This window comes from Cydia pomonella, chromosome 19 (assembly GCF_033807575.1).
Source record: "Cydia pomonella isolate Wapato2018A chromosome 19, ilCydPomo1, whole genome shotgun sequence".
Lineage (NCBI taxonomy): Eukaryota > Metazoa > Arthropoda > Insecta > Lepidoptera > Tortricidae > Cydia > Cydia pomonella.
The window spans coordinates 2,148,893-2,175,087 of record NC_084721.1 but is presented as its reverse complement, the minus strand read 5'-3'; the positions used below and the strand labels follow the sequence as shown (position 1 = coordinate 2,175,087).

Sequence of the window (26,195 nt, the reverse complement as noted above, 5' to 3'; positions counted from 1 at the left end):
ACTCTGGAGCCTGGGATCTTTCTGGAAATCTAAACATAATTTTCAACCATCATGGACCACCTAAAGTTAACTGTGGATAAATTATCGGTGGATGCGGTGAGCGAGCTGGTGGTAGATGACAGCTGCGGAGCAGTGTCTATATTTGTGGGGACGACTAGAGATAATTTTGAAGGCAAAAAGGTAAGTTTTTATTTTTAAAGGAGTTATGTATTTTACTATGCTGTGTTTTGTTTTGATGGAATATGAATGGAAATAATGTTGTGTCATCTTATTAAATTGACACACAAAGTGTTAATACACTACATCATACACATCATGTCACATCATGCTGATTACATTACATGTACTGTGTACATGAGAGGTATAAAGTCATAATCATAACTATTTTATGATTGATTGAGGAGTAGCGCGTTGAGTGAGTGGTTCGTTTTTAGGTTATTCCCATAAATAAAACAACTTTCCTTATTTACTAATCAGGTGGTGGTATATTTACACAATACAGTAGGTTAATACTGTAGACGTTTGGATGGATGGGAATGAAAAGGAGAAGCCTCCAGATGAGGCCGGTGATAATGACATGAATTGGGAGACAACCTCACGTAAACGCAACTTGAATTTGTCACCGACCCAGCTGGAGCCTTCCCCAAAAAAAATTGTAATCGACCCGATAGAGACTAGCAAGCAGTTGGGCAATACAAATAATACAGTCGAACCTAATACTAGTAATGTGGCAGAGTTTAATAAAAATAATCCAGTTGAGGTAAATGAAAATAATACAGTCGAGTTCAACCCACATTTATACAAACACCCTAGTCTAGACAGCAAATACCGAGAGTACAATGCCGAAGATGATGGACCATTTATAGTTCATGTCTCTAGAGAGTCCGCTCCATCGTCCAATGCCTCTCTGAAACCCATCAATGTAGGCCTTTTGCTTACTCAAGGAAATGTAAACAACATCCAGAAGGAAGGTGGTATTAAGTCGGTAGGTCGCAACAGAGTAGCAGTTACTTTCTCCACAGCAGCTGATGCAAATAGCTTCTTAAAGCACCCACTACTTGACAAAAATAAGTTTACAGCTGATATCCCCTCATACCATGTATCACGTATGGGAGTTGTTCGTGGAGTTCCTTCGGATTGGACTATGGAGGAATTAGTCAATGGTACGAATCTCAAAGAAGGCAAAGGGAAGATTCTTAAGGCTCGCCGTCTGCAACGGAAGGTGGCAAACAATGATGGCTCCTCATCCTGGGTGCCAACCCAATCAGTTGTAGTTACTTTCGAAGGGCAATCCTTACCGTCGAAAATCTTCGCCTATTACACCTCTCTAGTGGTAGAAGTATATCAACTGCCAGTAATTCAATGCAGGAAGTGCCTTAGGTTTGGTCATATTCAAACACAGTGCCGGTCTGATGCTAGATGTTATAAGTGTGCACAGAAACACCCCGGTGATGGATGCAATGTAGCCCCAGAACATGTGACATGTATCTTTTGTACAGGTAGGCATTTTGCTACAGATAAAGTATGCAATGAATATGGTAGACAAAAAGCCATTAAACTTGCCATGTCTGAGCAGAACATCTCATACGCAGAAGCAGCAGCACAGTTTTCAGCAGTTCGCAGACCATATTCAGATATAGCAAGAGTCATGTTTGAGCAGGTTACAGACTCTTCCCGATCTTCCCAGTCCCCATGCCACCCTAATACTTCCATGCCCACTCCTCCGCCCACCACTTCGTATCGTAAGACCGTATACCGAGCACCCCGGACGAGGGTCCCTCTGTCCCCGGGTTATGATAGAGAAGCTCACAACAATATCGTCCGAACCCCCCCACCTCAACTCCCCAATGGTCAGGCTCTGAATGGCTCTTCTTCTTACAATAGAATCACTCCCAATGAAGACCTAATGGAACTCTGTTTGAAATTTTTAACAAACATCATCGCTAAATGGAGCGATTTCCTACCGAACGACGTTGCACCCTTAATGGTTACACTCGCGGAGAGACTTACATTCCACAATGGCCCCCCCGGTCACATTTCTACAATGGAATAGTCGAAGTATCATACCAAAAAAACCTGACCTTATTCAGCTCATCAACGACCACGCCGTGTCTGTTGCGGCTATTTCGGAGACATGGTTGCGTCCCGGCGCTCTTTTTAGAGTCCCGGGCTTCTCATGTCTCCGGGAAGACCGTAGTGACGGACGCGCCGGATGCGCGTTATTGATCAAGCGCTGTTACCCTTTCTACCAAATTCCTATCCCCCCTCACTCGGATGGGATTAATGCCGTAGCTGCCAAGGTTATGGGCATTAATTTCATCTCTATATATATCCCCCATCCTGAAGAAGTTGATATAGATGAATTACAATCTATTCTCACATCTGTCCCACCTCCTCTTATAATTTTAGGAGACTTTAACTGTCACAATATCTCCTGGGGATCATACCATTCAGATTCGTTTTCGTCAGCCCTGCTGGATCTGTTCGATGACATCAATGTAGGAGTTATTAATGATGGAACTCCCACGCATCGGGTATACCCAGGCCAGAATCCCCAATCAGTTCTCGATTTATCTGTTTGTTCTCCTAGTTTATCTTCTTTATTATCCTGGAGGGTATTACGTCAGTCATTTGGCAGTGACCATTTCCCTATTATTATCACTAAGCCTTCATCTATTCTTCCATCTCCTTCCCCTGAACCGCTGCTGAAACACAAAATACAATCAGCAGACTGGCCCAATTATGCTTTTTATGTAGAGGAAAATATAAAAGAGTGGGACACTAGCGAAATTAGTCAAGACGAAAAATATTTAAAATTTAAAAATGTTTTATTAGAAGCTGCCGATAAGTTTATCCCAAAAAAGAGAGCTGTTAAACATAAAATTCCATCACCCCCGTGGTGGAACGCTGACTGCACAGCAGCCGTAAAAAAAAGAAATGCTGCGGAACAAGCTTTCAATGAGTCAGGAAATTTGGATGACTTTATTTCATTAAAAAAAATCTCGGCCCGTACAAAGCGTTTCCTAGCAAAGGCTAAGAAGAAGGGATGGAGGGGGTTTTGCGAGAGCTTATCTCCTAGAACCCCCTCAACACTTATATGGCGAAACGTAAAGAGGTTCAGGGGTTCATTTAATCCAGAGTCTAAGACTACCACGGATTCCCCCTGGCTATCAGAGTTCGCAGATAGACTTGCCCCTCCAACTGTCCCCGAAGCATCCTGCTTGTTACTTCCCCCGTTGCTATGCACCTCCAGCGACTTGGAGAAGCCTTTCTCATTCTCAGAGCTTAGTGTAGTGCTTAATGGACTAAGGAATACTACACCTGGAGAGGATGGCATACCATATTGTTTCTTGTCCAAGTTAAATACATCATCACAGGAATATCTACTTGGTATCCTAAACCATGCCTTTGACACGGGGGAGATCCCAGGAGACTGGAAGACCCAAGTAATTATTCCAATCCTAAAACCGTCTAAAAACCCAGACGAGGCTAGCTCATATCGGCCGATTGCTCTTTCTGCAACAATGGGAAAGATACTGGAGCACCTGGTTAAAAATAGACTGGAATGGTTTGCAGAAAATAAGGGCATTCTAGCTGACACTCAATTTGGTTTCCGAAAGGGCCGTAGTACAATGGACAGTTTAAACATTTTAGCAACTGATATCCGACTTACCTTTTCAAAAAACGAATATCTGCTAGGATGTTTTCTAGATATCTCTGCGGCTTACGACAATGTCCTTCTTCCGGTGCTCAGGGCAAAAATGCTACATCTGAGCATTCCCGCGAAGATTGTACATATTGTCACCAAGTTGTTTATGGGTAGGTCAATTAAAATTAGGAATGGTAATTCTTATCATCCACCTCGGACTTTGTGGCGGGGCCTCCCGCAAGGATCTGTACTCAGCCCTCTGCTTTACAGTATCTACACCTACGACTTGGAGCAATCTGTCTTATCCTTCTGTAATATCTTGCAGTATGCTGATGATCTGGTCTTATACACCTCAGCAAAGTCAATAGATAAAGCCGCTGCTAGTTTGAACACAGCTCTGGGTTACCTCAAAGATTGGCTTGATGAACATGGTCTTACTCTATCGCCAACGAAGAGTTGTGTAGTCACGTTCAGTCGCAGAAGAACCATGCCTGCTGCAGATGTCCGTTATGGCGGTGTTATGATTCCAAGTAAGGAGTCAGTAAAATTCCTAGGTGTCATTTTAGATCACAAAATGTCTGGCATTTCACATCACAAGTATATAATAGGTAAGTGTGAAAAAAATATCAATATTCTGCGAGCATTGTCAGGTGTATGGTGGGGCTCACATCCATATTGTCAGAAGCTACTGTACAATGCCATCATACGCAGTCATATAGACTATGGGTCATTTTTAATGGAACCTTGCAATAAGGATGGACTAGGTAAATTAGATCTCATACAAGCTAAATGTTTGAGGATCATACTCGGAGCTATGCATTCTTCTCCCAAGAACGCCATGCAGGTGGAAGGTGTTGAGCCTCCTTTGTCTCTCCGCAGACAATATCTTGCCGATAGATTTTTAATCAAAGCCAGTTCTTACTACAACCATTTGCTGCTTCCACGTTTGCGGTCACTTGCACTGGAACTCACTGAAAACCAATATTGGACACATAAAACTTCTCCTAAAATAATGATATCTTTTTCAAAATTAATTAATATTTACCCAAGTTTATATACATCCGGCACTAATCCTTTATTTGAGGCGGCATTTGAAACCCTAATATATACCCCTAAAGTTATATTAGACATAGGAATTTTCAAAAATGATCCTGCAGCAAACAACAAATTTAATAAATTTTTGGGTAAATGGCAAGATTATTTACCGGTTTATACTGACGCTTCAAAGGTAGATCCTGCAAGATGTGTGGGAGCAGCAGTGTGGATTCCTCGGTACAATATTGTCCTCTCATTTAGGTGTCCTCCTCAAGCGTCGATTTTCACAGGTGAAGCAGTTGCTATTCTTGAAGCTGCCAAATATGCAGAGACCCATAGTATTAAAAAAACTATTATCTTCTCTGATAGTAGAAGCTGCCTACAGGCTATTGTAGGCAACCAATTCAAACTGAAAGCCAAATTTCCTTTGATTTTAGAAATCAAAGCTGTACTGCGTAGGTGTGAATTAAGGGGCCTAAATATTGTTCTCGGATGGGTTCCAAGCCACTGTGGTATTAGCGGCAATGAGATGGCTGATACATGGGCAAAACGAGCTATTGACATTGGATTAATAAAAGAGGATATTTACAGTACAGACCTTCTGAGTGGTTCACTGTCGGATCTATTTAATACATGGCAGGAACAATGGGATACCTCGAGATTAGTGACAGGTAGACATTATGGCTGTATACAACCTCGTATATCTCGAAAACCGTGGTTCTATCGATTCCGTACGTCTCCGAAATGGGTAATATCCACCATCTGTCGTTTACGTTTGGGCAAAGTATGTACTCCGTTATTTCTGGCTATGATAGGTGTTCGTGCGAACTCATTGTGTGATTGTGGGCTTGATGAGGGCAACTTGGACCACATCTTCTTTGCATGCTCAAAGTGTAGCTACTCACTGTACGATGTATTGCCCGATAATGTTCCACGACCTATATGCTTCAGCTCGCTACTTTGTTACATGGATTCGATTCTAACTTCTATCCTAATTAAATATTTACAAGCAAATAACATTAAACTATAAATAAAGTATTATCTTTTCAGACCTAATTATATATCTTTAATTTTATACATACTCTACATTATACATTTATATGGTTTTCTTCTCTCCCACTTCCTTCATGTTGGCACTATTAACGTTCTGTCATCCGCTTCCCGCTTATCTGCTAACAATTGTATACGTCATGTGTTCGTTTGTGATGTCCATAACAGTTATTTGTTTTTTAGGTTCTCCCTACCACATCCTTCCACAAGCTCAAAATATTACCGAACATTCTCCTCTCGTGTGAAAGTCAACACCGACATTGGCGAATTCACCCTGTGCAAATTGGCAGGGAGTAAAAGCCAGAAGAAGAAAAAAAAAAAAAAAAAAAAAAAAAAAAAAACTATTTTATGAGAACTATTATTTATTTTGTTGTACATACACTAATATCTTTTATAAACATACTTTTAATTTAAGGGACGTAGGAGTAGAAAAAATACCATGACCATTTTCTGTATTTCCAAAAGAAATATAACAAAATTAAAACAGCTAATTTAAAATAAAAATGTATTTTAAGTATATTATAATACATTTGAATTTTTTAAATCTGGGAATCTCTTTTCAATTTCATTGTTTAATTCGTTTTGTGATATAAGGTAAGGTGGGGTGAGACTATCACCATACTATCAGACTAACACTTAGTTATTTAGTTAGTGCTTCTGAACATTTTCCACATATCAACAACCATTCTGTCTATTTTGCATAAAACGAGGTAGCGCAACACCCCGGCTTGTAGGGAAAGACAAACACTGGCAGGGAATCCTCATACATTTGTCTTACCACACCTTACTTTATAAAGAAGGAGCTATCGTAAATTGTAGTTTTAATATTAAATTTTTACAAGCAATACTGGATTTAGAGGTCTGGAGGCCTCGGGCAATAAAGGAGTGGCCCACTGGCTCCAAATTATTTTCCAAATAAAATAGTAAATTTTCCGAAGTCTCTATTGTGGGGGCCCCTCTTTTGTGGAGGGCCCGGGTTGCCCTCCCCTAAATCCGGCCCTGTAACCAAGGGCAAATGCTATGAAAAAAATCACACAGAACCTTACAGGTTTAAGTTGGCTGAGTAGAAAAAATGACGAAAACATCTCTAATTTTGATTTAATTTCAATTGTAGATTGTTACTGCAAAATTTTAAACAAGTATATTTTTGTGTCCTTCTAATTTCCTGGTTTTATGCCCCCTAGTAAGATGGGTTATCAATGTTATCATCGGGTTGATTCGGATTTGTCTGCTTGTTGCGTCCTATACTCGTATAATAAAAATAGGTGGAACCCAGGAACTGCAAATAATAATAAATAAAATTTATTTTAATTACTTAATGATAAACAAATGTTATGTTAAAGACTGAGCAGCACTGTCAATAATGTTGCACTTTAATAAAGATTAAAATCTCTTCTCTTTATTAGTGTTACATATTTCTTATTATTTTTCATTTAGTCTAGTATTATGGTAGTTATCATAATTTAATGTTTATTTTTGCAAGTTGAATATTTTTTTCTTTACACTCACAATCTAAGTACGGTCACGTCTGAAAATATCGATACGGAAAAAGTGTCAAAAATATGTATACACGACCTTACTGCCCATATATTAAGGTAGTGTATACATATTTTTGGCACCTTTTCCGTATCGATATTTTCAGACGAGACTGTACAACATACTTACATACAGGGTAAGGCGGGGCTAAAAGGCCAACAGGTCAGAATATTTACTAGCTAGGCTGATGTAGCGAAATACAAAAATACCCCTTAGATGCAATGCGGCATTCAGTTATCATTAAGTCGTGTTCTAGTAATAAATATTGCATTTTCATCAGAAAACTTACACATGTCATGTAATAGTATACCTAGAACATTCACTTTTAATTAATTAGCATAACAAGTAAGTGGATAATGTGGTGTAATAACAAGTTGACACAAACAAGCCATTGTATCAATGCCTTCTTCAATGAAAATCCAACCTTATTGTATGCAATATACAATAGCATACAATACAACCACAGAATTAGTAATAGTATATATAATAATGGTGGTATATTTCTGGAATAGTAATAAAGTTAGAAATACAGGTATGACTTTAAATCCTAATATATTTTTAATAAAGTTTAAATTCCAAGTTTGATAACTTACTATACCTAGTCGCAGTGCTACGGCTGGAGTAAAACATACTTACTTTGATCCCTAAAACCATATGCATAAAGTCTAAAATCCAAGTTTAACAAGTTATAGCCGCAAGTGCTGCAAAGTGTACGAGCCTGAAAGCCATGAAGGTCAAATATACCTAGCTCATTCCACTTTGTACCCTATTATAGTGCCAATAAAGTTGAAAATCCAAGTTTAACAAATTGCTATTGATGCAGGTGCTACGGCTGGTGTATAAAGCATGCGAGTCGAGGACACTAAATAAATAAATAAATAAAATAAATATTATAGGACATTATTAAACAAATTGACTAAGTCCCACAGTAAGCTCAATAAGGCTTGTGTTGGTACTTAGACAACGACATATATAATATATAAATATTTATAAATACTTAAATACATAGAAAACACCAATGACTCAGGAACAGATATCCATGCACATCACACAAATACATGCCCTTACCAGGATTTGAACCCGGGACCATCAGCTTCGTAGGCAGGATCACTACCCACTAGGCCAAACCGGTCGTCAAACCATAAAGGCCAAAACCTGAAAACCATAAAGGCCAAACATACCTACCTAGCTCATTCCACTTTAAACCCTACCACATTAAGCATAGAGTTGAAAATCCAAGTTTAACAAATTGCTATTAATGCAGGTGTTGCGACTCGAGTATGAAGCATACGAGCCGATGGCGCTGAAAGCCATGAAGGCCATCTGCGACGAAGTGAGGAGCAAATGGAGCGCTGTACATAGCATAGCTATATATCATAGGTGAGTTATACTTTAAGCAATATAAAAAGGTGAAGAACGACTGCCTTGACTTAAGCAGTCGTTCCTAACCCGTGATATTGTAACCCTTAGCTAACATTCGGCTGTGGACGTCATCGGAAAGCCAAGAACGCCAAGGACACAGCTGTCAGCTTCGCCAATGCAATAGGGACTTAGGTGGGACTCCGTCAAGTTCAATTTCACTTAAATAATCGCGATCGCCTGGCGTCCGGGGCGCGGCATATTCCTTCGCCGTCTGGCGTTCAAAGGGTTAACATTTCTTGTAGCGATTAGGTGTGTCTGGAAACTTAGGTAATTACCAGTATTAAATGAAATTTTTGCCAAAAACTTATTTTGAAATAACTTCTTTCTTTTTAGTAAAATGAGGTATGAGAGTACGTACAACAGTATAAAAGTCTATAAAAATACATAAATAAACAAAAATTAATTTCATTGACTTCTTAAAATTCATGACATTCTAATTCGAACTTTACGAGTATCCAATTAAGAGTTAATTTTGAATGCTCAGCTAAGGAAATAAGGCATAATTGTATGTGCTGTCATATTATTGAAAAAGAGGATGTTGCTTGTTTGTTGGATGGTCGGAATTGCCAGCGATCACGCTCCGCCGCTTTGTTTGATTTCTACACGCAATCGTTAATTTGGTAATAACATTGAATAAAACATACAATAAGCAAATTTTGATTCACTCCTAATTTTACATAGATCTGTATTATCCGTTCGCGTAGCGTTACGGATGTTTATGAGGCGTGCGCGAATCCGATGCCAACATGTAGTCCTTTTGAGTAAAGGTAATTGGGAAAAGACCGGCATATCATATTTTTGGTTGGGAAGACAGTCACAGGGCAAGAACTGTATTTGTATACGTACCTAGCTCAGACACAGTCAGAAAGGAAGAGCTTCGCTTCTTCTCTACCGACTTTCTGTTAGTGGAGTATATTTACAAATGTAAGAGTTAAAAGCGACGAAAGAGGTTGTAGACGGTCTTACCTGGTAGACGGTCGTCTCCACATTGACCTTAGCTTAGGTAGAGCAGGGACCCGCAATCCCTCCCCTGTATGTTTTTATAAGGTTTAACTCACCATACCCTTTGCTCGACAAAACCCTTTCATTTGCTTTTAAAGCCCTTATCTCACCGCTAACCCATATAATTAAGCGGTATCCCAATACCCTATTAAACCCTTATCATCCGCTCACCAATATCAATACAAGCATATCACTGATTATTTAATGGTAAGCCCTATAAAGGAATACCATTTAAGCATATAAGAGCGCTAATTTAAACCGCTTACCTTGTTCATACGACACACATAACATAACTTCGCATCCGATAGCGAGCGATCGTCTACTATTATCATATATGATGTAGGTACTCGGAATTGACAGTGTATATTTTACTAGTCATTGTAAAAGGTTTCATATACATAAATGACAATCAATATTGACCACTTACAAAAGTTGGCAAAAACAATATGGGAAAGTTGTATAAAAGGCGCTAAATTGTTAGGGTAGCTCTTAAGGGCTAGCTTTATTGATTATTTTATTGGTTAGTTTTTTGGTCAGGAATAGTCTAATGAATGGGCTAGCAGTTCGAACTGGTAAGTCTTTTTCTGGGTTAGCCGTCTTAAAGAAACGCCCATTGAAAGACTTTTATCGAGGAAAGGGTTGTCCTGTCCGGTCCCGGAGGTAGAGTAGAATATAGTAGTATTTACATATGTATCTAATTTAAATTTTATTGAGTAAACACTTAAAATTTTATTTCACCTAGCATGTCTAATTTATGTCCTTATGTTATATTGTATTGGACAACTGATAAGATGGCGACGTCATTTGATAACAGCATCTTCGGTTTGTTTCTGGAGATAAAGCTGACACGCTATGTTAGTTAAAGTTATGAGTATATTATGCAAAAGTGATAGTAATTGTTTACTGTGGTGTAATCTATCATATTTTACTGCGTATTAATAATGCATGTAGGCTATTAGGGCTATGTTTATTGAGATACTTAAGATAGACTGGGAAATATATACGTAATAAATAATAACAGGATCTTAAGTGACCTGTTTTGGACCTTCCGTCTTAAAATAGGTTTAAGATTTTGTCAGTTAACAGTGTGGAGAATGGTACAGTAAGTTGAGTAAGTATCCCAACTGAGTACTAGTACTAGCTGTATAGAGAAATGGGTGGGTGGGGATTATGTTAGGGCACTGACAACTAACAATATGAAGTACCATAGTATCAATACACGGACATGCATTAACTGAGCTCGTGGGTTAGCCATAATGCCAATAATATTCCATTGATATGCAATGACTTTTTGTTTTTTTGAAGTCCGTTTATTTCAAGGTTGCATCCCTGAGCTTAAATCAAGTCAATTAACTCCATTTTGGAGATAATTAATTATTTATTTCTATCTGATAAGGTACAAGCGTGTGTACTTGGCTTGAAACGCTAAATAGAGGTAGATGTCGCTAGGGTCCCCTAGACCCATATGATGGGAAGTTTCGCTGACTATGGGTGAGGTCTTGGTGGCTCAGTTGGCAGAGCGCTGGAGTATCGATCCAGAGGCCGTGAGTTCAAGTCTCACCAAAGACAGTAATTTTCCATTTTTAAATTTATTGTAAGCTTAATAGATCGTTCGTTCGCGGACGTTTCTGCTTGTTAACAAATTAATCTATTGAGCAGGTTTTTTCTTAATCCTCTACATGCACTAGATGGTTAACCTTTTCGATGCCAACGACGGATTAATCCGTCACAGACCACAGAGCAACATATATCTACGTGCATATGCATAGAGTTCAATTTCAGTTTTGACACTACGGTGACGTGACGTCTGAACTTTTGTGTTTGACAAGGCGTCGAAAAGGTTAAACTATTTCTATTATAATCGATAACCCTTTGCCCAAAGTGAGTGAACAATGAACATCCAATACAAATCACACCAAAGTGCCCTAAATATTACTCTCCTTTTTTACCCATTAGGTAAAAAGTTAAATTTTTATTAAAAAAAAATTTCACTAATATTATAGGACATTATTACACAAATTGACTAGTCCCACAGTAAGCTCAATAAGGCTTGTGTTGAGGGGACTTAGACAACGATGTATATAATATATAAATATGTATGTATAAATACTTAAATACATACAAAACACCCATGACTCAGGAACAAATATCCATGCTCATCACACGAATAAATGCCCTTACCAGGATTTGAACCCGGAACCATCAGCTTCGTAGGGGTCACTGCCCACTAGGCCAAACCGGTCGTCAATTTAGATTTTAAAATTGTCTTCCGTTGTAACAACACATTGTGGGGAAACCTGCATACATCTGCGTAGGAATTCAAAGGTGTATGCGAAGTCCCCAATCCGAATTGGGCTAGCGTGGGGACTATAGCTCGAGCCCTCTCGCGCATGAAAGGAGGCCTGTGCCCAGCCGTGGGACGTATATAGGCTGAATTATTATTATATGTAACAACACATGCTAATACCGTTTAGCGCCGATCTTATCTGTATTTATTGCCGTATCTGATACAGAGCCCAAGCCAAGAGGTCAACTCAACACTTACTTAAATGAGTCTGCGACAAATAACCAGGTTATTGTGCATTTATATAATTCGACCCATTACCGCCATTGACATATATATCTAAGGACGTGCCTTACGGACAATAAGAATGGGGCCAGTACAGCGGTGTCACTCACACGAATTCGAGCCCGTCGTGCAGTCTAACGCCGCAACGCGATTGGTTGATGAATTCGCACCACGCGCGCGATTGATCGCAACTAGTAGCGTTAGACTGCACGATTGGCTCGAATTCGAGAGTGACACCACGGAACTAGCGCCATTCTCAGTGTCCGTAAGGCCCGTCCTTAGATATATATGTCAATGATTACCGCCTATTATACCCGCTTGGGTACACCTGGGTTCCCAAAAGTGGGCGAGGGCGCTAATGCGTTAATTGAGCGAGAGCAAACGGGAGACGTTTCAGCTTGGGCATAAATCTCTATGGCTGTTTTTACAGGGCACATTCTTAACTGATTCTCGTGAAATTCGGAGAGCACGTTCGATAACTATGTGTATTTCTAGTTTTTTTTTCTAAGTGGAGGAACGCCAACCAGTTCACATAGCCACTAATATTATTTTAATTAAAAGTCCTCATTTTATTGGTTTTTGGGTTGTGTTATAAAGAAGTCCAGGGTCCGTGGCAACATTATCCTAAAAATAGGGACAGGCAAGTGCCTGTCAGCAAAAACTAAGGAAAAAAAATAGTATCGATTGAAAAAATATATGTATTTATTTGAAAAAATTAGTATTACAAGAGGAGTTGAATGATCCCCTTATGTTAATATATTTTTGGAATCAGATATGATTTACATTTTTTCTCATATTTTTGGACCCATAGTTCAAAAGTTAGACGGTTGTTGAAAACCCGTATTTATTTTGAAAGGCCTATCCAAGGATACCCCGCACCATTAGGTTAAAGCGAAAAAAGAAAAATATTTTGTATGGGAGGCATGTTTTTTTAGTTTTTATTTTACCGTTCTGTCGCCATGCTTGATTCAGCTTTCTAGCAATAACGATCACGGAGCAAAGGCACGAACGGACAGACAGACGGACATGGCGAAACTATAAGGGTTCATAGTCGACTACGGAACCCTAAAAACATATTACAAGTCAGAAGCTTTATCGCTACGAACGCACGTTATCTTTTAGGTAGTACGCACGTAGCCATTAGGACTGTCTAATTATCATAACTGACGTTCACAAATTGTCTTCAGATTAGGCAACGTTCCCTGCCGCGAAGCGTCCGTAATCATCGCCGTCTCCAGCCCGCACCGTCGCGACTCACTAGATGCTGTCTCGCTCTGCATCGAGCTGCTGAAGGCGAAGGTACCCGTGTGGAAGCGAGAGGTGTACGCGGACGCGGCGCCGGCTTGGAAGGAGAACCGAGAATGTGCGTGGAGTACCCATCATACTAGTAACGGACAGAATGGACAGAAAGTTTAATAGAGTTAAAGTCCACCCCAACACTAGCGTCTCCCGAGCGTTGGCTTCTAGTCAGCTTTATGGCTGCTGCTCGACGCAACGTTGACGCAGCGACGCCATTTTCCATAGCGCTGACTAGACGCCGACGCTCAAAAGACGCTAGTGTGGTGTGGCCGATATTTTCATACCTCCTTATTCATAAACGTCTGCTAAAGATGACAAGCAGCTAATAATCGTTTGTCCCTTTCCATCATACCAATACGTCGGAAAGGGACAAATGATTATTAGCGGCTTGTCAACTTTAGTAGACGTTTATGAATAAGGGGGATAGACATTTGTCATTCATGATGACTTAGTAAGGTGTTGCAGGTGTCCATGGGCGGCGGTAATCGCTTACCATCAGGTGATCCGTCTGCTCGTTTGCCTCCACTACCATAAAAAAAAATGCTGGGCAGTTAGAATGGTTCGACTCTAAATTGTTGTCAATCTGTTTTAATATTCTAGATACCGAAATAACAGTTCGATTACCCAATCTACTACCCAATTAGTAGGAGTCGTAGTAGTAAAACACTTTATTGTGTAAAAAGAAACATAAAACAGGAAAAAACACGTACAGTCAAGTGCAAAAATATGTATCGAAAGAATCGTCTCATAAATATGGTACTACGCTCTTATTACACTGGAATAAGATGCAGTGGGACATATTTTTGAGTAAGATGTGTACACCCATATTTTTACACTTGACTGTATCATTTGTACAAAGGCGAACTAATTACCCAAATTGTCCCAATTTGTCTTGTTTTGTACTGAAATTGATGTTTGAGTGGTTCAAATGAACGGTCAAGATGCTCACAAACATCAACACACACTCTATTGTCAAGGCGTTAGAGTTCGTGTTCAGATATTTTTGAGCACCTCGGATGCTCCGATATATCTGATGGCGACTGTACCATCGTCCACACTGTTAACCGCCCATCGGAGGACCTTATTATAAAAGGCATAAGGTAAATGACTGCTTGTCATCTGTCGCTCTAAACAGTAACTAGGTAACGAGTGATGAGATAGGTTATTTCGAGCGTGATATCATTATATCGTTGTACCTCTCATTCTAACAGATAGCGTGACTTCAATCTCGGTAGTTGGGCATTTTCTATCAATGTTTGTCAGTTGGCTAGGCCCCCTGGTGTAGGCGTAGGTAGGTATAGTTTCATATAAATACAAATGTAATAATATATTACATTCATAATAATAAATTTACCTCGTAAAGTCGTAACTCGTGATATAACTTGAGCAATTTTAATAATTGTTGGACGTCATAATATGACAATAAAGTAGGGTTCCTTATGAATAACAAGAGACTAGCTAATTAGCTATTGTTACATACAGTCACCTCAGATATATCGGAGCGGCCAAGGTGCTCACAAATATCTGAACACTCTTCTATTGTCAAGCCGTTAGAGTGCGTGTTCAGATATTTTTGAGCGCGTCAGCCGCTCCGATATATCTGATGGCGACTGTACATTAATATTGTATACGCTTAGCGTTATTTCTGTATACCATAATAAGATGAGTACATTTGGATATTAGTTGTATGGAGCATACATCTACTACATAATATATGTATACATAGAAGTATGTACTTGATAGATAGATAGAATACTCTTTATTGGCACACCTCAGTAAAAGACACATCTTAAAGAATAACAATAAAATAATAAATAATTAAATAATAATAATTTTATTTGTATAAATAAAAGAGCTTTTGTTTGCAATATAAATAGCATGCTATTAGCAATATTCCCTTGCTATTGTATACTAAAGTTGGATTTTATTTACTTTAGTAGTAAAATATACGTTTTTTTGGAGATCTAGGTACTATGTTAAGTTCGTTTTAAATATATTTACAGAACAAAGTAGAACATTTTTTGCAATTGTTGCACTGGTTGTTTTATTATAAGTAAATGAAATATTCTTTAATAAAAAGCTTTGTTGGTTACGTGTTTCGTATTTTTATTTCAGTTTCATAAGTTGTCGGTTTACCCTAAAATTGATTTCTTTTAAATTAATTTTCAACGAAGTCTTCAAGGCTATTAAAATCATACATAACGTAAATATGATGATTTCATTTACCTTTAGGTATATACAGAGAATCACATGTTATACCGCTTAAGTTATTTATTGTAACATTTATAACAGTAGCTAGCAAGCAATTTATTTACCTAAAGAAAAAATCATTTCTTAAATCCAGCTGTTCATATTTGCTTAACAAATATATTCAGTTGAATAGTAGCAGTTAAAATAAATAGAATAGAGCTTCAGAGTAGTTTACTTATTTCTTTAAATATCTCTTAAAAAATTTAAACCTAGACCTAAAAATAAATAAAACTAGTCTTAAAATAAAATAAAACTATCCCCCTGCGGCATGGTGCCATAGATGCTAGCAGCATTTCCTCGCTGTATCGCAAGACTAATTCTTTGAGCGAGGAAGCTGCCAGCTCTGCGGTCACCGGTTTTAAGTTTTGTAGTTTAGTTTTTAGTATAAGTACATTTTTAATTCAAACTCTTCCACCTATATGAGATTTTTTGTGAATAATAATATTATATATTTAAATAAACAATATCTCGTTATAGTATATTATATGTATAGTCAAAAGATTTAATTTGTGACCAATTTCGTACCTTTTGAGTGACAATAGTATGAGGACTAGTGACTTTCATGTTATTTGTCACAAGGTACGAAATGGGTCACTAATTTAATCTTTTGACAATGTTTTTTTTTACATTTGATAAAGGAAAGCATTTAACCACAATCTCACCTGGTGTGTGCCGATGTTGTCTAGGATGGAGCAAGATATGTCTATTGAGTTTTATTTGAAAATATCCAAGATCTATTTGATTACGGCAAAACATGCAGTTTATAATATATTAATAGGCGTGTTAGCGTTGTTTAAAACTACCTACTGAAATGTAGAGGAGCCTTAATATTGACACCTATTTTATGCTGTTGTATACAGCCTAGAATTTACATAAGTAGAATAAGATCCTATTTCAATCATGAACCTGCGAATATACGAGATAAGTATAGCTATTGGAAAATAAAATTGCACCCATATCTAAAGACTAGGCTTACGTGCACTAAGAATGGCATTAGTTCAGCGGTGTCACTTACGAATTCGAGCCAATCGTGTAGTCTAACGCAACTAGTTCACTAGAATCACGTTGTAGCGTTAAAATGCACGATTGGCTCGAATTCGTGTGCGCGACACCGCTGTACTGGCTCCATTCTTATGGCAATGGTAACATATACGTACCGTACGGTCAACCAATTTGATTCCTAGGCCACTATAGTACCATGTCATAATGACTTCTACGACAGTGCTTATTGAGTGATGCATGTCATGTATAGAGTAGTTAAAGCTACAAGATTCTATAGTGGCCTAGGATTTAAATTGGTTGACTGTACCTAGATACTCTTGGCTGGATAGAACAAGCCTTTATTAACCCTTAGATCCATAGCGGCAACATACTTGCCACAGTACTTAAAACAAAAACGCATCTCTATTACAAGAATTACGGTTTGAAATCCAATGACTAGAAAGAAATGTCAAATTATTTAAGGGTTAACACTCGGTTCCAAGCGCTTCATTTCCAATACACAATGAACACACACGTGTTCTTGGCAGTGACTGTTAAGTTGGCTTCTCCTTAATCGTTCCCTCACTGCTGAGAATCGTGTTGACCAGTTGTCGCCATCGGTTATGTTCAGTCGCCTGTAGTGCAGTGCTGACGGTCATATTCAGCTGGGATATCTGATCTGACCATCGAATGTGCCTGCGGCCTCGAGGTCTTTTACCCTCTATCTTCCCTGTGACCATAACTTTTTCAAGGTTATCCGCACCCCTGCAACATGGCCGAAATATCTCACAACGCGCTGCAAGCAGGCGGAAAACAGACGCGGCATGGTTTCCAATTTGAGCTCCTTCAGAACAGAGCTGTTTGTGCGATGGGCTGTCCACGGTATCAGTTCCGTTCAGTTCAAATATACTTTATTCATGTAGGCCTAGCAACAAGCACTTATGAATAGTAAGACAGTATTACATATTATCCTCAGTAAGCGACTCCAGCACCACATTTCAAATGCATCAATGCGTTGCCTATGCTGCGGCTTTGAGTGTCCATGTCTCTGCTGTCCAAGTTGTCTTCACTGTATCCAAAATTTAAAAACATGTGTGAACCAAATGTCGACTTTTGGGTCTTAAAGTTTACGAGTAAGTTAGGTTTAGGCGCCACAACAAGGAACGAGGCTCAATTTTACTGTCCTTAACTTTCGTGAACAAAGCGGAACTTGTTTTGCTGCGGATATATGACCAGGATAGGGTTCATCCTAAGATTAACCTTTCATATCAAAGCCCTCCTAGCCCAGGTCCTAGGAGGTCCCAGGTTCTAATCTTGATAATTATCACATATATGTGTTCTAGAGTTATGGATGTTTTCTATGTACATAAGTATTTATATAATATGTATATCGTGGTTAGTACCCACGACGCAAGCCTTATTATGCTCACTGTGGGACTGAGCCGACGTGTGTAAAATTGTCCTATAACCTTTATTAGGGGTTAGGGTATTAAAAATTAGGATCCAAACCTCGGTTGTGTTGTATAGAGCACAAACGTTCTAGAAAAAAATGCAAAAAGATAACTAAATATTTGGTCAGGATCAATACCATACGCATGTTTTAATTAATTTGTAGTTTTAGTTTATTTAAATAAGTTAGTTTATATTTATGTTATATATTTTAGTTGTAGGTGTGAGACACAATTAAATAAAGTGTTTACACAGAGATTAGTAAAGTAATATTTGTTTATTTTGCAGGTGACCCAACCCCGCCCTCCCCACCCGACACAGTGGATAAGAACCTGATCCAAATCAACGTGTCCACGGCAGAGCTGCAGAAACGTATACAGAACTTCATCGAGAGAAAGAGAGAACAGGTAATCATGCAATCATTTTTCTTATACCTTTAAACGAGCAATTCTTGTATTTATATTTATATACTTTGGGGATCTCGGAAACTGCCCTAACGATTTTGATGAGATTTGCTATATTAGGGTTTTTGGGGGCGAAACTTCTTCTAACTGCTGGATTTATTTCTATCAAACGTTGCTAAGAACCACCGTCAGGAAATTCGCTTTCACCTATAAAAAGCGCATTGAAATATGGTGCATCCAGACATCCAGATAGACAGACATACAGACATTGGCGTCAAACATATAACAGCTTTGCACCTAAGTACCAAATACAATTTTATGTGGTTATAGGAGTAAACTTTTTCAAAAATTATTATTTATTTATTTTTAAATGTGCACTGTGTTCGCCAAGTCCTCTTTGTTCACTCGTCTCTATTTGGTACTATATCTGGCCCGCCTCTCAAGGAGTCCAATTTATCACGCCATCGCAGACGAGCGCTACCGGCTCCTCGGTTGGACTCGTGGGGCTCCCACTCGGTGGTTGTCTGGGCCCACAAGTCGTCTGGCATTCGGCAGACATGACCAGCCCAGTCCCAGTTCAACATAGCTGCGTTTACGAGCCACGTCTAAACATTTTGCTTGAAATTTGTTATTTGTCATTCATTTTGGATTTCACGGCCTATAAATCCCGGTCTTTTGATAGGATTGCGTGGGGATATAGATCCAACACTCAGAGGCCCCTTGGAGAGCGTTAATGTCATGTACAACGCATCTTAGAACCAGTTCATAGGTACAACAACATGAACCGGTCTCAGCAGGCATTGGGACTATTGTAGAAAAAGTGAACAGTATACCGGACTATGGATTGAAGTTTGGGTGGACTATGAGATTGGGTTATTGCAAAAACGCCCGGACACCTGCCATAACAGTGTTTTCACAAGTTTGTCATTTTGATCTTCTAGGTAAACATCAGCAACATCCACGACTTCATTCCCGGGGTAGATCAAGAGAGCGAGACAGAAGATACGTGTGCGAGAGTGCGCACACAATTTGTGAGAAGAAGCGACTCCAAGGGACATTTGAAGAGTGAGTAACATGTGACTTATAAAATGTTTGTAAGAAAGTTAGTAGCATCTATAACTTTGCCTTTAGGGTGAAAACATTTCTGTGGAAGTTCCTTAACCCTTTGACCGCCACTTTTGACACACTGATTCTCATCTCGGCTATGGCCCCTGAACAGCCAATAATCGTCCTTATTTTCCAGTACGCAAGGTCCACAACGAATGGGGCCCGCAAACGGTCTCCTCCTTCCCTCCCCAACCCGCACCCCTACCGGGCGCCATAGCCGAAAGGGTCCTCAACATTGAGAAATTCCTCAACATGGGGCCCGTGGCGCCCGACATCTACAGGCGGCTGAAGGAGATGGAAGATAGAATAGCGCAGCTGCAGGCCATATCGCCGGAGTACGCGGACTTCTGGGTGAGTGAGATAGCAATATATTTTATATAAATTAAGTGTTAGACATAGGCTTGATTTCGTCCTACGCTGACATCGGTCGCTGACGTCGGTCGAGCGTACGAATGAACACAATGTTCTATGGGCCTCGCGCGGTATGGGACGCTGACGTCCGCGGCAGATTTATTGCTCCGCGCTGCTGATGGAGAGCGTCGGTCTCGCTCGTCAGCGTCGCGTGCGTCGGTATACCACCGATTGCGCGCTCTTTGCAAAGCTGATCGGTTGGATGTACGCACGTGTGTCGTCGTCAGACTCGCTACGAGGTTTCCCATAGAATATTGTGTAATAAGCACGTACGCTCGACCGACGTCAGCGACCGATGTCAGCGTAAGGCGTCGTCCTAGTACTACGCGATTATCGCAAGTTTGCGAGAATTTTCCCCCCGCGAACGCGCGGTCAAACATATTAAACTCGAATAGATGTCCTAATTGACAATCGCGCGACCAATTAGGACACCTATTCGATTTCAATATGTTTGATCGCGCGTTCGCGCGAACTTGCGATAATCGCGTAGTCGTGTGGTATTAGGACGACGCCTAAGAGGAAAAAAGCTTTTTTTATCATACGCGACCGACGGTACGCTCGACCTATGTCAGCGTAAGGATTATACTCAGAGGCGTGCTCAGAAGCACCTGAAGCTCTACTCGTAGCAGCTGAAGCAGCTCCCTGTCACGCTTACGTACGAATTTACAAGTGCGACAGAGAGGCAACACGTCGAACTTGGTTCATTACTTTACCCGACTGCATCAGAAGGAGGGTAATGTTTTTCGAGGGTATGTATTTTTTTGGCACGCCCTACAACTCAAATGACTGGACGGTTTATGACATATAAGGTGTCGTTGAATTCGTCAGAATTGTAGCATTGGCAGGCTATATAAATTTGGAAAATGGCGCCCACATACATATGACAAAAAGGAGGAGGGGTTTGCTTTTTTTTTCATACCATAGCAATCAAATGAAAACTAGTGAAAATACCATTTCAAAAATACATGTATTCTAACAGCCAGGTTTTTTCTTTTTATGATTAATTACTTGTATACCTCCCAAATTATGGATAAACGTTTATAACCTTTGTGGATTTAACAACTGGAGACGCCTTTAAGAGCTTACCCCTCTGTCGAAAAGCTCGGCCAATGGTCATATGTATTGTATGGACTGACGTTTATCTGATATGGCTATGTGTACGTTACGTACAAATAGCCATACATTTGCCGTGCCCCTCCCCCGCAAAAATCGGCAGACAGTTTTGTACAGAAAATTACAGTTAAGGCGTCTCCAGTTTTTAAATCCTCCAAGTGTAACCTTTGTATTTTACAATATTTTGAAGTTTTTATTTTATTTCAGAAAACGCAAAAGGATAAAAGTGAGAGCGAGCAGAAACCAACCATCGACTTCATCTATTCGGCGGACGACATCGCTCGCAAGATAGAACAGCTCGAGAAAATGGAGGACACGTGAAATACATTGTATACAATTACAAATTGCATTTTTGATACTAGCTTTTATCGACGGGTGTAGTCGCCATCAGATATATCGGAGAGGCCGAGGCGCTCAGAAATATCTGAACACGCACTCTAACTCCTTGACAATGGGGTTGGCAACTGTCAAAGGTTTGCATAGATGGCGCCATCATAGCTTGCCCCTGTCTCTAGTTTTGTTCTATGAGATTTGGCTTAAAGTACTGGAATCCAGGTCACAAAATTTCAAAAAAAAAAACAAGAATTTGACACAATTCTACGGATTGACAGGGCAAGCTATGATGGCGCCATCTGTTTAATACTTCGACCGGCCAACCCCATTAGAGCCGTGTTCAGATATTTGTGAGACTTTACTTTCACCACTTTCAACATTCATCTGTTTCTTATTGCGACGATTCAAATTGTTATTTTTTTTTATTTCATTGTAAGTTTGAGAAAAGCATTAGATATACAAATCTCGGCGAGAAACGGGGTTGCCGGCCGCGCATCCTTATCGGCCTCGCTCGCTCGGCCGTCTGTATCTACTTGGACTGCAACACTTCGTTCCCGGCCTCTAAAGTAATGTACTATTAACCTAATGTCCTAATACTATAGTACACATTACCTCTAATGAAATTTGATCTAGTCAAATGGAACAGAGTTGCTTTTGTTTTGCTTCGTTCGATTTAAAAACAAAACATATTCAACTCTTTTTTTTTCGAGTATCATTGACTCAGATTTGATTGCCAATTTTCTTTGAATGGTGGGCCGCTAGTGGTTAAATATATACACCGTGTTTTTTTTTAATTCCGTTAATTTCAAGGGTGCATTCCTGAGCTTAAATTAATTAACTTTCTCAAAGACACCGGTATTCTAATTAACTCCATTTCGGAGATAATCAATATTTTATTTATATCTTATAAAGCCCTTACGAGTGTGTACACTTACCTTAGGGCCTGTTCACATATTGATTAGTGTTTAATACGGGTTAATACATTTGGTACTAAACGTAAGTACTATCTCGGACGATCGATGTTCGAAATGACATTGATATGTCACAGTTTTCAATTGTTTGATTGAGATAAATGTAATGCCCGTGCAACAACAACGCTATATGCAACATTTAATTGCTTTTTATAACAAAAAAAATGGTAAAAAAAAATTATAAAAAAAAATCTTCAAATCCTTTAACGTACTCGTACTTACCAATACCCCGAAGTTAACGGAATTCAAAAAAACACGATGTATAATTAAGGTCTTAGCACATTATTAGAACTCAACAGCCACTCGACTCAAAATTAAATATTGAAATTAAAGCCTTATCTTGTATGTCCAACAGTACAATGTTTAAAATTTAGGTAACTGTCGGGTGGTCTACGCGTCGTCCACTCGTCGTCCACTAAGGTGAACCAAAAGTGAGTTGAGTGGGTGTGGAATTGATATAGTGTGCGGAGACCTTAAGTCAACATCCCTATTAGGCTGTAAAATATCTACTTTAGTTTTCTAAGGCATTTCAAATAAATAAGCTTATTGGATTATTGTAAAAATCCAGAATGATTACATGTATGAGGTAAAAAATAAAAGGCAGTAAAATTGTCTTATAAATCTATATTTCACGTTTTATTTACAAATTCATTTTAACATCTAACCATGCTAACCATACATTATGGTGACCCTATTTAATTGTGTGTACAGTCATCGGATATATCAGAGCGGCCAAGGTACTCAAAAATATTTGAACATGCACTTAAACGCCTTGATATTGATAAGAGGCGTTATTCAGATATTTGGCCGCTCCGATATATCTGATAGCGACTGTACCATCGTCCGCACTGTTAACTGACAATTCTAAACCGTATTGCAAAGACATACGGTCTACAAATGGTCAGTTAAGAATGTTGTGGTCAGTACAAGTCGATTTACAAGAGCCTACCACGATAACCGAAATGCGGGGATCCTTCTCTTTTACTCTCACTAAGCCGTAATAAGAGTGACAGAGAAAAATGCCCTCAATTGATCAACTTCAATTTTCGCTGTAATAGCCCTGACACGAATGGAATGAATGAGTGAATGAAAATATGTCTGTATCACAATTAACCAATAAAATGACGGCTCTGAATACACGGGCCTACCGCAAAAACAAAAATTCGCAAATTGCGAGGATCTTTCTCTTTTACTCTCACTAAGACCCAATAAGAGTGACAGAGAAAAATGCCCGCAATTGACGAACTTCGATTTTCGCGGTTATATTATAGCCCAGGTGTCCCTCATACATAAAAGTTTCGTTTATTCCATTCGAGACAGCTTTCGTGAATCAAATTGTACATGCATATCTATGTAAACTCCTAGCTTATTGCACAGAAAATCTTGACCAAATTGCAAAAAAAGCAAAAAGAAAGAAAAGGAAAAAAAAGGAAAAAGGAAGAATCGCAGCAAAAGTAAAATACGCGATCGAAGTACTCAAAGTACTCAAAATTATCAGAACACGAAGAAAAGTTTTGGCTTGTACAGACAATTTTGAGCACGTTATTCAGAGCAGTGACTTTTGCTCCTGATGCCCGTACAAATAAACAAATCGAAATTTATAGATTATGTTAAAAGGGATTTTGCGACGATTTAAAAATAATATAAATTGAATAAATTAAAATCTGAAAGAAGTTTCGAATTTATACCCATTAAAAGTAAATCTTCAACATAACAACAATTATAAACAACTATAAAACTATCACATAGTTTATTTGCTAAGATATCAGAAAGATCATGTTATATGTTTATGTCGATTCAAATGTTATATTTTTAAAAGTAATCTGGCTTATAATATAATATATATTATGTCGTTAACCCTTTGATCGCTATAGACGGCTGTGGGCGGAAAGTTTTGCTAGAACGCCAAGGACGGCTACAGCCGTCAGCTTCGCCAATGCAATAGGAACCTACGCGGGATTCCGTAAAGTTCAATTTAGCTTAAAAAAATCGCGATCTAATTGCGTCCGGGGCACGGCATATTCCTTCGCCGTCTCGAGTTCAAGGGGGGATAAAAATTTCACATATAAAATAATCTTTCTATATAGCCATAGTAGATAGGACACAATAAATGTCATATATGTGACTCACAAAAGTGTATTGCGTATTAAATATTGCGTTAAAATGACAATAATCGTTACTTATGGCAAGGACTAAACAGAGTTAACCTTTTCGCCATTGACTCGATATGAAGTCAGTGCATTTCGTGCCCCACACGCCACGACTTCATATCAAGTCGTGGTTTTGGTCAGGTTTGTATACGTGCAAGTTTTGACGTGGCGTTGACGACATTTTTTTACTTCTTGGACGTAGCGGCGAAAAGGTTAAAGAGTGGAATTTTTTATTTAATATTTCACTAAAATCGATGAGATATTGTATTAATTATAGTGTAAAGTTCAAGAAAAAATTACCATCCATATTGGACTTCGGATAAATTTGTTAGACCAGGGGCCTATTTCTCGTACGGTATTAGTCTAATATTATTAGTGAGTTGCCGTGGTAACCCATAGGATTTGACATTTCGTGAACTAAATTAAAAAAAAAAAAAATTAAAATTATTTGTAGTTATGGGTCTATTAAATAATATGATGTAGTTTAATATTTATAAAGTTTATTATAGATTAAACACAGTCCACAGAAGATAGCCAGTACAGTACGGAAGAAAGACAATAGCACAGAACACCGTAGAAGAAGAAATACAGAAAAGTACACATAAATCGTAATAAAAATGCAAATCGGCCTGCGCGCAGCCTCCCGGCGTCAAGTATCGGATATCGATACTTATACCGTTATTAGTGTGTATTAGTTTAATACCGTTCGAGAAATGGGTCCCAGACCCATTTTCTATAAAGAAAATCTTCTGTGTAAAGGGGCCCATTGATTACCAGTTCGCCGGACGATATCGGCCCGTCAGTTATTCGCAAAAGCTGACAATCGCGAATAACTGACAGGCCGATATCGTCCGGCGAACTGGTAATCAATGGGCCCATTTAGGGTGTATGGTCAGTTGATTTTGCCACGGCGTTGAATAAATTAAGTTATGTCGCGACTAGATGTCTAAGATAAAAATTAAACTTATTCAGGCCTCGCATGTGTTTCGTTTTTCTTTTTGACCTTTGGTTGAATACCGCGACACGGTAGTAAAAAGTTGTTAGAACCATCTTGAAGGTCCAACGGATTATCGACTCTGTCTCTGTGAATAAAAGACTACAAGTCAAATAATAGATAAAGGACCAGGAGAGTCTGCCATCTTGTGGTCTGAATCGGAAACATAAACTGTACATTGACACTTCACGCCAAAGCAAGTGCTGCCCTCTACAGTTCACGTACGTTTTATATTGTGCACTAACGACCCGCCCCGGCTTCGCTCGGGTTACACAAAACCTTAATAAATTATACACATAAACCATCCTCAAGAATCCCTCTATTGATAGCTGAAAACCGCATTAAAATCCATTCAGTAGTTTTTGAGTTTATCGCGAACATATATACAAACAGACAGACGCGGCGGGGGACTTTTTTATAAGGTGTAGTGATTGTACATTCTGCCATCTCGTGAGTTACATTGGAAGCTT

The 26,195-nt window shown here is 39.0% G+C and overlaps 3 protein-coding genes and 1 long non-coding RNA gene across 8 annotated transcripts in view; 2 read left to right on the top strand and 2 right to left on the bottom strand.

The window, feature by feature from the left end:
• The first annotated feature begins 46 nt into the window (after positions 1–46).
• LOC133528141 (molybdopterin synthase catalytic subunit) lies at positions 47–23,206 on the top strand. Its single transcript, XM_061865390.1, has 7 exons — positions 47–180; positions 8,535–8,650; positions 13,451–13,626; positions 18,531–18,649; positions 19,588–19,711; positions 19,890–20,104; positions 21,485–23,206. The coding sequence occupies exons 1-7, from the start codon at positions 52–54 to the stop codon at positions 21,596–21,598; spliced, it is 993 nt and encodes a 330-aa protein (XP_061721374.1). The 5' UTR covers positions 47–51; the 3' UTR covers positions 21,599–23,206.
• LOC133528144 (uncharacterized) lies at positions 390–6,077 on the top strand. 2 transcript variants are annotated; one of them, XR_009800954.1, is made up of 2 exons: positions 390–760; positions 5,918–6,077. XR_009800954.1 is itself a non-coding variant. In XM_061865392.1 (2 exons), exons 1-2 carry the CDS (start codon positions 527–529, stop codon positions 6,029–6,031), a joined length of 573 nt encoding a protein of 190 aa, XP_061721376.1. In that variant the 5' UTR covers positions 390–526; the 3' UTR covers positions 6,032–6,077. The 2 variants fall into 2 exon arrangements, 1 of the variants encoding a protein (XP_061721376.1); XM_061865392.1 differs by having other exon boundaries at positions 390–985.
• Positions 2,414–5,725, bottom strand: LOC133528148 (uncharacterized). Of its 4 annotated transcripts, XR_009800958.1 has the most exons (4): positions 4,855–5,725; positions 3,674–4,620; positions 3,340–3,516; positions 2,414–2,705 (listed from the first exon to the last, which is right to left on the bottom strand). It is a non-coding gene; the product is annotated as an uncharacterized LOC133528148 (long non-coding RNA). The 4 variants fall into 4 exon arrangements; XR_009800959.1 differs by having other exon boundaries at positions 2,414–2,702; positions 3,322–4,620; XR_009800957.1 differs by having other exon boundaries at positions 2,414–2,702; positions 3,340–4,620.
• The window catches only part of LOC133528139 (protein sel-1 homolog 1), a 40,353-nt gene continuing 37,348 nt past the window's right edge, over positions 23,191–26,195 (bottom strand). The window contains exon 15 of the mRNA XM_061865388.1: positions 23,191–25,813. The gene's annotated coding sequence lies outside the window, so the exon portion shown is untranslated. The remainder of the gene's footprint in view (positions 25,814–26,195) is intronic.

Coding starts and splice junctions, on each gene's coding strand:
- LOC133528141 (XM_061865390.1), top strand. CDS start 52: ATGGACCACCTAAAGTTAACTGTGGATAAATTATCGGTGGATGCGGTG. Junction 181..8,534: donor ATAATTTTGAAGGCAAAAAG/GTAAGTTTTTAT, acceptor CTATTAATGCAG/GTGTTGCGACTCGAGTATGA. Junction 18,650..19,587: donor TCGAGAGAAAGAGAGAACAG/GTAATCATGCAA, acceptor TTGATCTTCTAG/GTAAACATCAGCAACATCCA.
- LOC133528144 (XM_061865392.1), top strand. CDS start 527: ATGGATGGGAATGAAAAGGAGAAGCCTCCAGATGAGGCCGGTGATAAT. Junction 986..5,917: donor AGGAAGGTGGTATTAAGTCG/GTAGGTCGCAAC, acceptor TTTGTTTTTTAG/GTTCTCCCTACCACATCCTT.